Raw genomic sequence first — 13384 nt, forward strand, 5'->3', positions numbered from 1 at the left:
CTGTTTATTCCCAAAACATTAATTTGTAACTGAAGGCCTGTAGGAAAAGGCTAGACTTTCAGTTACTCATTCAATATTTTTTTAAAAGATGCATTATTTATTTATTTTTGGTTTTCAAGGCACGGTTTCTCTGTGTAGCTTTGGAACATATCCTGGTACTCGCCCTGTAGACCTATAGAGATCCGCCTGCCTCTGCCTCCTGAGGGCTGAGGTTAAAGGCATGCACCGCCATGGCCCAGCCAAGGTCCTCCTCTTAAACAGCAGTTTGTTCTTTGACTAAGCAAGAGTCGTCTAGGAAGAAGGAACCTTAGTTGGTGGATTGTCTCTATCAGGTTACCTTTAGGCAAGTCTTTGGGGTTATTATTATTAATATTTTGATTACTGATTATTATAGGAAGGCCTAACCCACTATTGGTGGTACCACTCCTTGAGCATGTGGTTCTGGGTGGTATAAGAAAGCAAGCTGAAATCCCAGCATGGGGGGGGGGGCGTGCAGAGGCCTGGTCTACAGAGCAAATCCAGGACAGCCTCCCAGAGATTCATCTTCCTCTGCCTCCTAAATTCCGGGATTGAAGGCATGCACCATCACTGCTCAGTTTGAGCATGGTATTTATCCTAGCAAGAGAAAGCATGCTAAAGCAAGCAGCAAGTGCTCTTAAATGTTGAACCATCTCCCCAACCTTTTAAGATTTTTGGAGGGGCTTGTGAATGACTAAGAAGAGCAAACACAAGTACTATAAGTCAAATCCCCAGCGCTCGTTTAAAGTCAGGTGGACATGAATGCCTATAAGCCCAGCATTGTGGGTGGGAGACAGTATCAGACTTGTGGGTCATGTGTGCCACCCACCCTGAAGCTCAGTATTGGCTCCCCATCGGGATAAGCCCTTTTATAGCTAAGGGAGAGGAACTGCAGTAAGAATACAAATAGCATAGTTTTTTGTTTGCTTGTTTGTTTTGTCTGATCTTTGAGAATCTTGGTTTCTGGCTGTTGGGACATCGTGCCTTGCAGAGGCGCATTAGAGAGTAGTCTTTGTCTTCACTTTTTCTGAGTGTGTCAAGATGAAAGCTTAGCAGACTTTGGTAGTGCTGTGATTGTGATTATGCCTATAATCCCAGCACTTGGCAGGAGAATTGTTCCAAAGCCAGTTTGAGACCTTGTCTCTCTTTTTCATTCTTTAGAAAACTAGTGTTGGTATCTGATCATCCTCCTTGACTGCTGCTCCTTTCCCCAGCTTCTAGGTTGCCCTCTTTTAGCACTGGGCTTTCTGTTGTGTTCTTAGTTCAACCTTGTCATTTCCACTTAGGCTGCCTTAGGGAGCAGAAAAAGTATCATGAATCAGGCAGATTTGAGTGAGACCTGTCCTATCAACGTGGGCATGTAAATTAGCCACAGAGTTCCCTTCCTTATTGTTGTTTGAAATGAATGGTGCCCAGTGGTGACACAAGGCCTTTAATCCCAGTGCTTGGGGGTAGGCAGAGGCCAGTGGATCTCAGAGTTCGAGGCCAACCTGCTCTACAGAGCAAGTTAAGGACAGCCAAGGGTACACAGAGAAACTGTCTCAAAAAATAAACAAATGGTAAAGTAAATAAATTCACTTAGCACTGTATGGTTAGTTCATATAAATTACCCCTTTCTGTTTTAAAAACAGTCTGAATGGTCTTTACTTCTTTCTGTTCTGCAAGCTATTACCAGCTCTAAGTTCCAAATTCTCTGCTTTAATTGAATTTCACCCACTTTAAAAACCTCCAGTAGGCTGGGCATGGTGACGAACATCTTTAGTCCCAGCAGGCACAGGCAGGTGGATCTCTGTGAGTTCAAGGCCAGCCTGATCTACATAGTAAGTGCCAGGATAGCCAGAGCTACACAGTGATACCTTATCTTAAAAAACAATTAAAAGGGGCTTGAGAGATAGCTCAGAGGTTAAGAGCACTTCCAGAGGTCCTGAGTTCTATTCCCAGCAACCACATGATGGCTCACAACCATCTGTAATGAGATCTGGTGCCCTCTTCTAGCCTGCAAGCACACATGCAGACAGAACACTGTATATATAATAAATAAATAAGTAAATAAATAAATCTTTAAATAGAAATTAAAAGGGACTGGAGAAATGGTTCAGCGGTTAAGAGCGCTGGATGCTCTTCCAGAGGTTCTGAGTTCAATTCCCAGCAACCACATGGTGGCTCACAACCATTTGTAATGGGATCTGATTCCCTCTTCTGGTGTGCATGAAGACTGGTCACTCAAATATATAAAATAAATACATATTTTAAAAAATCAAAGGGGGTGGAGAGATGGCTTAGTAGTTACAAGCAATTGCTGCTCTTCCAGAGTACTCAGGTTCAATTCCCAGCACCCACATGTCAACTCACAACTGTAACTTCATTCAGTTCCAGGGCATTGGAAACCCTCACACAGACATACATGAAGATACATGAAGTCAAAACACCAATGCACATAAGATAAATTTAAAAAATTAAAAACTCGCTGGGCATTGGTGGCTCACACTTTTAATCCCAGTACTTGGGAGGCAGAGGCGTCGGATCTCTGAGTTCGAGGCCAGCCTGGTCTACAGAGTGAGTTCCAGGACATCTTCCAAAGCAATACAGAGAAACCCTGCCTTGAAACGACAACAGCAACAAAAAAACTTGTGTGGCTCCCCCGTATATACATTTAAGTTCTGAAACAGCTAGGTTTAAGGAACCAGTAGATCTAATGTTAACTCTCCTTTTGTTTTAGTTCATTTTATTTTTTAATTATTTTATTTTATTTGTTTTTTGAAACAGGGTTTCTCTAGCTTTGGACCCTGTCATGGAACTGACTCAGTAGACCAGGCTGGCTGGAGCTCACAGAAATCTACCTGTCTCTGCCTCCCGAGTGCTGGAATTAAAGGTGTGCGCCACCACTGTCCAGCTTTCATTTTATGTTTAATTAATAAAATAGTTATGCGTATGCTCATACGATTGTGTGTGCCAGAAGAAGGTATTAGATTCATTGAAGCTGGAATTACAGGTAGCTATGAGCTGCCTGGTGTGTGCTGGGAACTGAATTCACATCTTCTGCAGGAGTAGTATATAAGCACTCTCAACTGTTGAGCTATCTGCCCAGACCCTTTTTAATTTTTACAGCATATTGTTGGTGTGTATGTGCATGCATGTATCTCTTTTTTGGTTACAACTGTTCCAGGCAAGATTAGTTTTAAGCTTTAAAGGCCACTTAGGAGGGGTAGAGGCAGGGGATCCCTGTGATTTGGAGGCCAGGCTGGTCTACAAAGGGAGTTTCTGGATAGCTAGGGCTACACAGACAAGCAGTGTCCGGAGGGAGGGAAGGAAGTGGCTTTCAGACCATACTCCCAACTGTCCAGAATTACTTCCTTAAATGCAAATTTTGAGTGTGTAGTTTATGGTAAATACTTACCACTGTGTGTTCTGCATGAAGGAATTCTGCTTTAATCTAGGAGTTTTTGTTGTTTTTCTTTGATGGGGTCCCATGTAGCCTAGGCTGGCCCAGAAATTCTTTGTGTAGCTAAGGATGACCTTGAACTCCTGATCTTGCCTATGTTAATGCTGGGATTACAGGTATCTACCTCTTTGTCAGTTTTTAGTATCAGAACCTTAATGTGATTTTATTTACTGTTGTGTGTGATGGTTTATCTTAGAGTATTTGTCTGTTTGACTGGTTTGTTTTCTTACACGATAGGGCTTCCCTGTTATACTCCTGACCATCTTAGAATTCTGTAGACTATGCTGGCCTTGAACTTAGAGATTTGCCTGCCTCTGCCTCCTGAGTGCTGGGATTAAAGGTGTGCACCACCACCGTCCAACCTTTTTGCTTTGTTTTAATGTTTTTTTGTTTTTAATTATGTGTATGTGTCTGTAGGTATGTGTGTGTAGCTCATAGAGTCATTGTATCCCCCTGGAGTTGGAGTTATAGAAGTCTTTGAACTGCCTGACGTCGGTATTGGGAACCAAACTTAGTTCCTCTGTAAAAGTAGTAGTATGTTTTTTTCTTAACCACCGAGCCATCTTTCCCATTCCCAGTGCTGAACATCTTAATAAAATTTCTCTGAATATTTTTTTCACCTTTTATTAGGCTTTAAAATTTGTTTTTTAAAATATTTACTGTGTATACAGTGTTCTGCCTGGCACACCAGCAAAGGACACCAGATCTCATTATAGATGGTTAGGAGCCACCATTTGGTTGCTAATGTGGTTGCTGGGAATTGAACTCAGGACCTCTGGAAGAACAGCCGACGCTTTTTTTTTCCGAGACGGGGTTTCTCTGTATTGTTTTGGAGGCTGTCCTGGAACTCACTCTGTAGACCAGGCTGGCCTCTAACACACAGAGATCCACCTGCCTCTGCCTCCTGAGTGCTGGGATTAAAGGTGTGCGCCACCAACGCCCGACTTTATTTTGGTTTTTCAAGACAGGGTTTCTCTGTATAACAGCTGCCGGGGCTGTCCTGGAACTGGCTCTGCTGACCAGGCTGGCCTCAAATTCTCAGAGAGTCACCTGCCTCTGCTTCCTGATTGCTGGCCACCACTGACAGGCTTACATTTTCTTTTATGAGTACACAAAATAATAACATTTTTAAAAAGGGTTGAGGTCATCATTGGTTAAATACCTAGTTCAGAGTTAGACTGAGTATATGAATTCCTGTCTCAAAAAGATGCTACCCCCACCACCTCAAAAAAAAAAACTACTCCAACTGCATAATTTTAGGAAAAAAGGTTGCAATACAAAAGTATTCATAGTTGGGTGTGCTGATGTAATTTGAAACTTTACAGATGACAGAGCAGGATTGTGGCACAAGTTCAAGGCCACCCTGTCTAAAGAGTTTTGGATTGGCCAGCTAGCAGTGAAACTGCTCTCTCTAAAGCATAATATAAGAAAACAGTAACAAAAAGATTCATTTATGTTATTTACTTTCTCCTCAGGAGATCACTTATTCAGACTCTGTCTTTTACTTTTAAATTCAGAGCAATGGAGCTCAGCGATGCAAATTTGCAGACACTGACGGAGTATTTGAAGAAAACTCTGGATCCAGATCCTGCCGTTAGGCGTCCAGGTAAAGATGTCTTTGTACTTTGATTGAGTCATTCTTTGAGACACAAGGTGGAAACCTTTTGTGCAATCTGCCTGGTTGTAAATAGCAATAATAATAATAATAAACCTAACATTTATGTTTGCTTATTTTCTCAGACCTGGTTTATGTGACATGGTTGGCTGCTTACAGTAGCTATAACACATGATTTGTTGTTGAGTAAAGTAGCTTTTATTTGAACATCTTCTGGGGTAAAAATACTAGTGTGTTTAGAAAGCTTTGTCTCCTGAACTTTCTGAAACTCTCATTTAAATCTGCCAACTTTAGGAGCATAATAATTAAGGCATCAAACTAGATGTAATTCCCAAGAGGTAATTAAATGAATGAATTCAAGTAATAAGATCTTTTCTTCTCCTGGTGGCTTGAGTTAATTAACATTGTCAAAGACCTAGAGTTACTTGTATAAACTTGGAATTTCAACCTCAGATGCTCCTAAGAGTCAGATATGAAAGTAAATGAAAGGTGGACACTAGTGGTCCATAAAGATGTGTCTTGTTAGGGTGGGTAAGTGTTCTTGGTGGTGGTGGTGGTGGTTTTTTTGTTTTGTTTTGTTTTGTTTTTAAGACAGGTTTCTCTGTGTAGCCTTGGCTGTCCTGGAACTTGCTCTGTAGACTAGGATGACCTCAAACTCACAGAGATCCACCAGCCTCTGCCTCCCAAGTGCTGGGTTTAAAGGTGTATGCCATCACCTGGCTTTTTTGTTTTTTGTTTTTTGAGACAGGATTTTTCTCTATGTAGCTGGCTGTCCTGGAAGCATGTAGCTCTGTAGACCAGTCTGGCCTCAAACTCAAAAGTCACCTGCCTATGGCCCCTGAGTGGTGGGATTAAAGGAGTCCACCACCACCACCTGCCGTGTTTGGAATATATTAACTCTAAGGATAATGCAAGCCAGTTTTATGTGGTCAGATTTGCAACTTTGTTGGGATACCAATATGAAGTACCCTTATTTTTGAATGATGATAACCAACTTCAAAAGATTGGAAATGTGGGGATGAGAAAGTTCTTATGAACAGACAGTTGGTGATCCTTGATACCAGTGTCTGTGTGGACCAGAAATACCCCTAACCACCTTCAGAACATAATGTTATGCTGATGGAGAGGATTTATCTTCAGAGGATCTCAAGACACAACTGTTAGAGTCATGAGTGGAGGGAAAGATTGCATATAATAAATAGAATTGCAACTATGTGTTTGTGTCCATGCCATTCCTCCTCACCCTTTGTTTTCTGGGTAAGAAATCCAGTGCCAAGAGTTACATCCCTAGCCTCATCCTTTTCTAGAGAGTCTGCATGATTTCTTTTTCTAGTTATTAAAGTCATTTCAAGCCAGTATATAATTTACTTTGGGCATATAACCCCCCATCTGGCTACCCTCCTCTTTATCACCCCTATCCTGTGTGATATCTGTGTGTGTATATGTATACATGCATGCACATGCAGAAATCAGAGGTAAATGTTGGCTATCTTCTTTTTTTCTTTATGTGTATGAGTGTTTTACCTTTTGTGTGTATGCCTTGAGTGTGTATATGCACGAGTTTGCAAATACACACCTTGTGTGTGCTTGGTGCCCAAGGAGGGAATTTTATCTCCTGTAGCTAGAGTTACAGATTGTTGTAAGTTGCTGCATGGATGCTAGAAACTGAACTTGGTCCTCTGGAAGAGCAGCAAGGGGTCTCTGAATCCAGGAGCTCACTGATTTGGTTGGACTGGGTGGCCAGCAAGCCCCAGGGATCCACCAGTCCTTACTTGAATAGCCCTGGGATTGCAGCTATGCTCTCTTGTACCAGTTTTTATGTGGGTAATGGGGATGGAACTCAGGTCTACATGCTTGAGCGACAAGCCATCTCCTTAGCCCAGTTTTTTTCTGAGAGGTCACTCTGATGTCCAGATGTGTTCCTGGGTATAGGAAAGTTAATTGCTCTAATCTTCTTAGAATTTCTCAGAAAGACTATATCAATTAAATAATTTTTAAGCGTGTCCTTAAAATTTGAGGATGCTAAAGCTTTATGACCCTAGGACAAAGTGTGTAAATAAATTGTCTTTCTGGGAAGTAAATTTTTCACAGTGTCAGTCTGTGTGTATCTGACTGGACTGCTACCACCGTGTCTCAGTGCTGAGTATGGAACCCAGGACCCCATACTTGTTAGACTGTCTATATCTTTATGATGTGATAGGCAAATTATGTGCTGGATCCCCACTTTGTGGAGATATAACAATTGTATGGATACCTAGATAATTGAAAAATTCAGTTGGGCAGTGGTGGCTCAAGCCTTTAAACCCAGCACTTGGGAGGCAGAGGCAGGCTGATCTCTGTGAGTTCGAGGCACCCTGGTCTACTGATCAAGTTCAGGACAGCCTCCAAAGCTACAGAGAATCCCTGTCTTGAGAAGATTCTGTGTGTATGTGGATTCGATAGGACAGTATCATGTTTCTGCCTTTGTCATGCCACCTTTATTGTTTGGTTTTTGAGACAGGGTTTCTCTGTATAGTCCTGACTGTACTGGAACTTGCTCTGTAGACCAGGCTGGCCTTGAACTCACTGAGATCCACCTGCCTCTGCCTCTGGAGGGCTGGGATTAAAGGCATGTGCCACTGTCTATTTTTTGAGACAGGATCTCTTCTGAACCTAGTCTGCCCATTGACTAGACTTGCTCCCCTGTGAGCCCCCACAGATCCTCGTGTCTCTGCCTTTCGAACACTAGGATTACAGGAGGAACTCTGCTGTACTGATGGAACCATCTCCCCAGCCTGGAATGGGAAGACGTTTGAGGTTCCTTGACTATGTAGATAAAGGTCAACGTAGAAAACTTAAACTTTGTAGAGCTGATTCTTCCTGCCTTTATCTGATTCCCAGGGATAGAACTTGGGTTGTTAGGCTTCTACAGACATGTATGGTAAATACCTTTATTATGTAGGTTGAAGTAAACAAAAACATTGACTTAAACTTTTGAGAAGAAAGCTTGAGGGCTAGGGATGGATATAGGTAGAGTGCTTGTCTAGCATGCTTGAACCTGGAGAATCAATCCTCAGGACTGCATAATTTGGTAGCCCATCCCTGTAATCCTAGTTTTTGGGAGGGGGACACAGCATGATCAGATACTCAGATTCATCCTTGGCTCCATAGTAAATTAGAGACTGCTGAGGCTACATGAGATCCTGTCTGAATGAATGAAGGTAGATGAGGTGGCTCAGTAGGTAAAGGTGCTTGCTGCCAAGCTGGATGATCTCTGGAACTAACATGGTGGAAGAGGATATCATCACACATAAGCTGGGCAGACACACTAAGTAAATAAATATAGAACAAATTTTTAAAAATTATACTAGTACCCCAAACCAAAAAAAACAAAAACAAAAACAAAAAAAAACATGTCCTTTTCTGAAAACATTTCTCAGTTCAGCAGTCGGAATTCTTCATGAAGGGCATGGTAGATGCATAACAACGTTAGGGGGCTGGAGAGATGGCTCAGCCGTTAAAGGCTAGGCTCTCAACCAAAAAGCAAAACAACGTTAGGTGAAACCAATGTGCTTACTACATTTGCGTGTGCATATATACAGGCAAAATATTCATACATGTTAAAAATAAATCTTTATTTTTCTCCTAAACGTGTCCTCTCCCCATTTGTTCATGTAAGACAGGATCTCAGTATGTAGACCATGCTGGTCTGGAACTTACTGTGTTGGCCAGGTTGGTCTGAAACTCAAAAGACATCCACCTGCTTCTGCCTCCCAAGTGCTGGGATGGGATCAAAGCTGTGCACCACTAAGCCTAGAGCATACATAAATCTTTTTTAAAGGACTAGAGTAGAAATCTTTTGTCTTACTTTTGTGATCTCAGATGAGCTAATAGTGGCAGACTTTATGGGTGATAGTGACAGTTTAGCTCATGGTAATAGCTGTTCACATAAATGAACTCATTGGTGCTCTGTGTGGAAGGAGGCAGGGTGTGTAACAACCTGGGAAGCACCATCTCTGGGCAGACAGTCATCTCAGTAGGCCATCCAGAGATGTGGGGGAATTGAATGAGGTCTTTTGAAAACTGTAGGTTTTGTATACACTTCATCTAGCGTTACGTATAAGCCATTTAATGGATAAAGCAAATGTTGTCCTGTAGGAAAAATGTTCTAATCTTTGTGTTGGTTGAGTGGTTGGTTTCTGTGTATCTATCTGGGTTGTTTGTTTCCAGTTGGCCTAAAGTTCAGTTTCTAGCCTGGATTGGCCTACAACCCTCTTCCAGGTGCTCAGATTAAATCCTGAATCATCATTTGTCATCTTTTTTTTTTGTATTTTTATACTTTAACTGTAGACATAGTTCATTATAAATATGGAGTATAAATGTTTTATTATAACAAGTCTAACATGAAAATTCTTTCACAGCTGAGAAATTTCTCGAATCTGTAGAAGGAAATCAGAATTACCCACTGTTGCTTTTAACATTACTGGAAAAGTCACAGGATAATGTCATTAAAGTATGTGCTTCAGTAACCTTCAAGAACTACATTAAAAGGAACTGGAGAATTGTAAGTATTATGGGAATACATAATTAAATACTCTGTATATTTATATGTTTTATATAAACTCCCTTAGTATATTTAGATATGGATTAATGATAAACAATTCTTTCTCTACAAATCCTATTCTTTCCTTTGAATTCCACATAACTTTTTTGGTTTTTTGAGACAGGATTTCTCTGTGTAACAGTTCTCATTGTCCTGGAACTTGATCTCTAGAGCAGAATGGCCTCCAACTCACAGAGACCCACATGCCTCTGTCTCCCGAGTGCTGGGATTAAAGGCATGAGTGACCACCACCTGGTCCACATAACTTTCTCTGTTTGTTTGTTTGTTTTTTCTTAAAGATTTTTTTATCTGTCTATTTACTTACGTGGTGTGTCTGTCTGCATGTATGCCTGCAGGTCAGAAGAGGGCACCAGATCCTATTATAGATGGTTGTAAGCTGCTACCATATGTTTGCTGAAACTGAACTCTGAACCTGTGGAAGAGTAACCAGTGTGGTGTTTGGTTTGGTTTGTTTTGGTTTCACGAGACAGGGTTTCTCTGTATTGCTTTGGAAGCTGTCCTGGAACTCACTCTGTAGAACAGGCTGATCTTGAACTCACAGAGATCCTCCTGCCTCTTCCTCCTGAGTGCTGGGATTAAAGGCATGTGCCACCAAGACCTGGAGAGTAACCAGTATTCTTAACCATTGAGCCATCTCTCTAGTCCAACTTTATGTGTTTTAAAAGTCAAATACTTAATTTACAGTCTTTTTTGTTGATGACATAAGAGTTTATAAAACAGGCTGTAGAGATGGCCCATTGGTTTAAGAATACTTGCTGCTCTTACAGAGAATCCAGGTTTGGTTGTCAGTACCTGCCTGACTCGTAAGTGCCTGAAATTCCAGATTCAGGGCATCTGATACTTTTTTCTGACCTCAAGGAGCTCCTGTATGTAGATGGTACACATATACTTCTATAGTTAAAACACATAAACATAAATAAATGAAACCTAAAGAAAAAGTTTGCAATACAGTAAGTGTTATTTTAAAGTATAGGCAGATTTTTCTTTGGGCTGCCAACTCACAAATAACACATGGAGACTTCTTATTAATTGTGAAAACTCAGCCTGTAGTTTAGGCTTTTTTCTAGCTAGCTCTTATAGCTTAAATTAACCCATCTATATTAATCTGCATTCTATCTCATGGCTCATCATCTCATATGTCCTTACTGCCCATTCTGCTTCCACCTTGTTTGACTGGCCACTCATCCTTTCTTCTTCTCAGAGTCCTCTCTATCACAGGAAGTCCTGTGTAACCTCTTCCTGCCTTGCTATTGGACATTCAGCTCTTTATTAAACCAATCAGAAGGTGCCTTGGCAAAGATACATCTTCACAGTGTAGACAAATATTCTGCAACATTTCCCCTTTTTAGTTGAAAAAAAAAAAGGAAATGTTTTAGCTCTAATACAGTAAAATTATATACAATAAGAACAGTTACCAAGAAAAAAAACGTGCCAGGTGGTGGTGGCACAAGCCTTTGATCCCAGTATTCGGGAGGCAGATGTAAGGGAATCTCTGAGTTCGAGGCCAATGTGGTCTACAGAATGAGTTCCAGGACAGACTCCAAAGCTACACAGAGAAACCCTGTCTATTATTTATTGGGTGAGTCCAAAGTTTTGTACCTGCTTTATTTTCTATCAAAACTACAGAAAACTATCCAATCATCAACCCTATCAGAGATTCAAGAAGGACATAATATTACCCTCATAAACAGGAAGTGGAAAGTTAACAACTTCCAAAACTATAGAAATGGCAGGTGTAGGCCTGGGATTGGCGGCGCATACCTTTAATCCCAGGAGGCACCGGCAGGCGGGTTTCTGTGAGTTTGAGACCAGCCTTGGTCTACAAGAGCTAGTTCCAGGACAGACTCCAAAGCCACAGAGAAACCCTGCCTCAAAAAAAAAAAAAGAAAAGAAAAGAAAGAAATGGCAGGTGTAGCTGGGTGCTTGGACAGTCACCCTAGGTTCCTCTGCAACATTGAGGCATCATCCATCTTTGGCCTTCGGGCCTAAATGTCTGACAGACTTTTCTGCGAAGCAGGAACTTTGAAGGACTGTCCTAACTTATCTTGGCAAAGTTCCGCATTCACCTTCTTTGGTGTCCTGCTCTTCCAGTTTGGACAGCATACTGTCAGCAGTTGAGGCACAGGCAGTTTCTTGCCTGTTGGCTGACTTTGCCGTAACAAAAGCAAACTCCATATGGAGTAAATTGGAACTGTCAGGAGCAGACATGTTTCACTGTCATGAAAAAAACCTAGGTTATTAGAACATCTTAAATATCATATTCTGTAGATATCTGAAGTGTTTGAAGACCATCTATCTATTTAAATTATTTATCTGCTTAACCCTGAAAACATAGCCTAACATAACTGAAAGTGTTTGTGTGTTTGGTACTTTTGTTTCACTTTGGATGCCATTGAAGTTTATATTATGCATTAAATACTATTCTATATGATGAAGAAATAACTTTAAATCTTAGAAAAATCCATCTTGTTTTCAGGCAGGCTCTTTTCTGTAGGCTTGTAGGGATGGAAGGGCTTTTTGAGGCTGTCTCTTTGTAGTTTAGGCAGTCCTCAAACTCATGAGCAGTCCTGCTGCCTCAGCATCCTGAGTTTGTCTCTATCTTTACGATAAATAAAACCAGAGAGAGTCTATAGTATCTTTAAGAGGTGTGCTTCTGGGGCTGGAGAGATGGCTCAGAGGTTAAGAGCACTGGCTGCTCTTCCAGAGGTCCTAAGTTAATTCCCAGCAGCCACATGGTGCCTCACAGCCATCTGTAGTGAGATCAGTGCCCCCTTCTGGCCTGTGGACATACATGCAGACAGAACACTGTATGCATGATAAATAAATAAATCTTTAAAAAAAAAAGAGGTATGCTTCTGGTTGTGCTCTTAACTAGTAACAGACGAGGTTTTCATAGGGCAGATCTTTAAGGTGAGAATCAAGTTGAAGCTTTTTAAGATGACTGGTTGGACAAGCATGGCACATGCCTTTTATTTCAGCCTTGGGAGGCAGAGGCAGGTGAAACTTTTTGAGTTCAAGGCCATCGAGAGCTACATACATAGAGAGACCCTGTCCCAAAAACAAACAACACACACACACACACACACACACACACACACACACACACACACACACAAAAGATGACTAAGATGTATCGACAAATCTATAGATTTAAACCTTATGCTAACTAGTTTACTGAAATCTCCCTTCTTCATTCCATTCCTCCTTCCTTCCTCCCTTCTTTCCTCCCTACCTCCATTTTGGCGTTACTAGGGATCAAACCCAAGATTTACCCATCCTAGCCATGTGTTTTCCAGAATATACCCACAGTTTAGCCTTCATTCTTTTCTAGTTGTTTTCTTTTCCTTTTTTTTTTTTTTTTTTTTTTGAAAATAGGGTTTCTCTGTGTAATATTGGAACTTGCTCTGTAGACCAATCTGGCCTCGAATTCATGGAGACCCACCTGCTCCTGCCTCCCAAGTGCTGGTATTAAAGGTGATCACCAACGCTGCCCAGCTGGATACTAAATTTTTGAAATAAAGAGATTAAGGGTGACAGAATTTTTATTTTCTCTTTTTGATGTACATTCTTGCTATATATACCAGGCAGGCCTCAAGCCTTAGAGATACCAGCCTGCCCCTCATGGTGCTGGGATTAAAGGCATGTATTGCCATGCCTGGTAAAAATTTTCTTTATAAATTTATGATCTTAATTATGCTCTGAAAAT

General features: G+C 41.2%; 1 protein-coding gene across 3 annotated transcripts in view; it reads left to right on the forward strand.

Moving 5' to 3' along the window:
- The window catches only part of Cse1l (chromosome segregation 1 like), a 41661-nt gene that overhangs the window by 2505 nt on the left and 25772 nt on the right, over positions 1-13384 (forward strand). For 2 of the 3 annotated variants that reach the window (XM_005074416.4, XM_013116695.3), the window contains exons 2-3: positions 4978-5066; positions 9476-9618. In XM_005074416.4, coding sequence (XP_005074473.2) covers positions 4978-5066; positions 9476-9618 — 232 coding nt within the window. Of the gene's footprint in view, positions 1-4935; positions 5067-9475; positions 9619-13384 lie in introns of all 3 variants that reach the window. The other variant, XM_040732750.1, reaches the window with a different exon arrangement.

Source organism: Mesocricetus auratus, unplaced genomic scaffold (genome assembly GCF_017639785.1).
Source record: "Mesocricetus auratus isolate SY011 unplaced genomic scaffold, BCM_Maur_2.0 Super-Scaffold_100028, whole genome shotgun sequence".
Taxonomy (NCBI): Eukaryota; Metazoa; Chordata; class Mammalia; order Rodentia; family Cricetidae; genus Mesocricetus; species Mesocricetus auratus.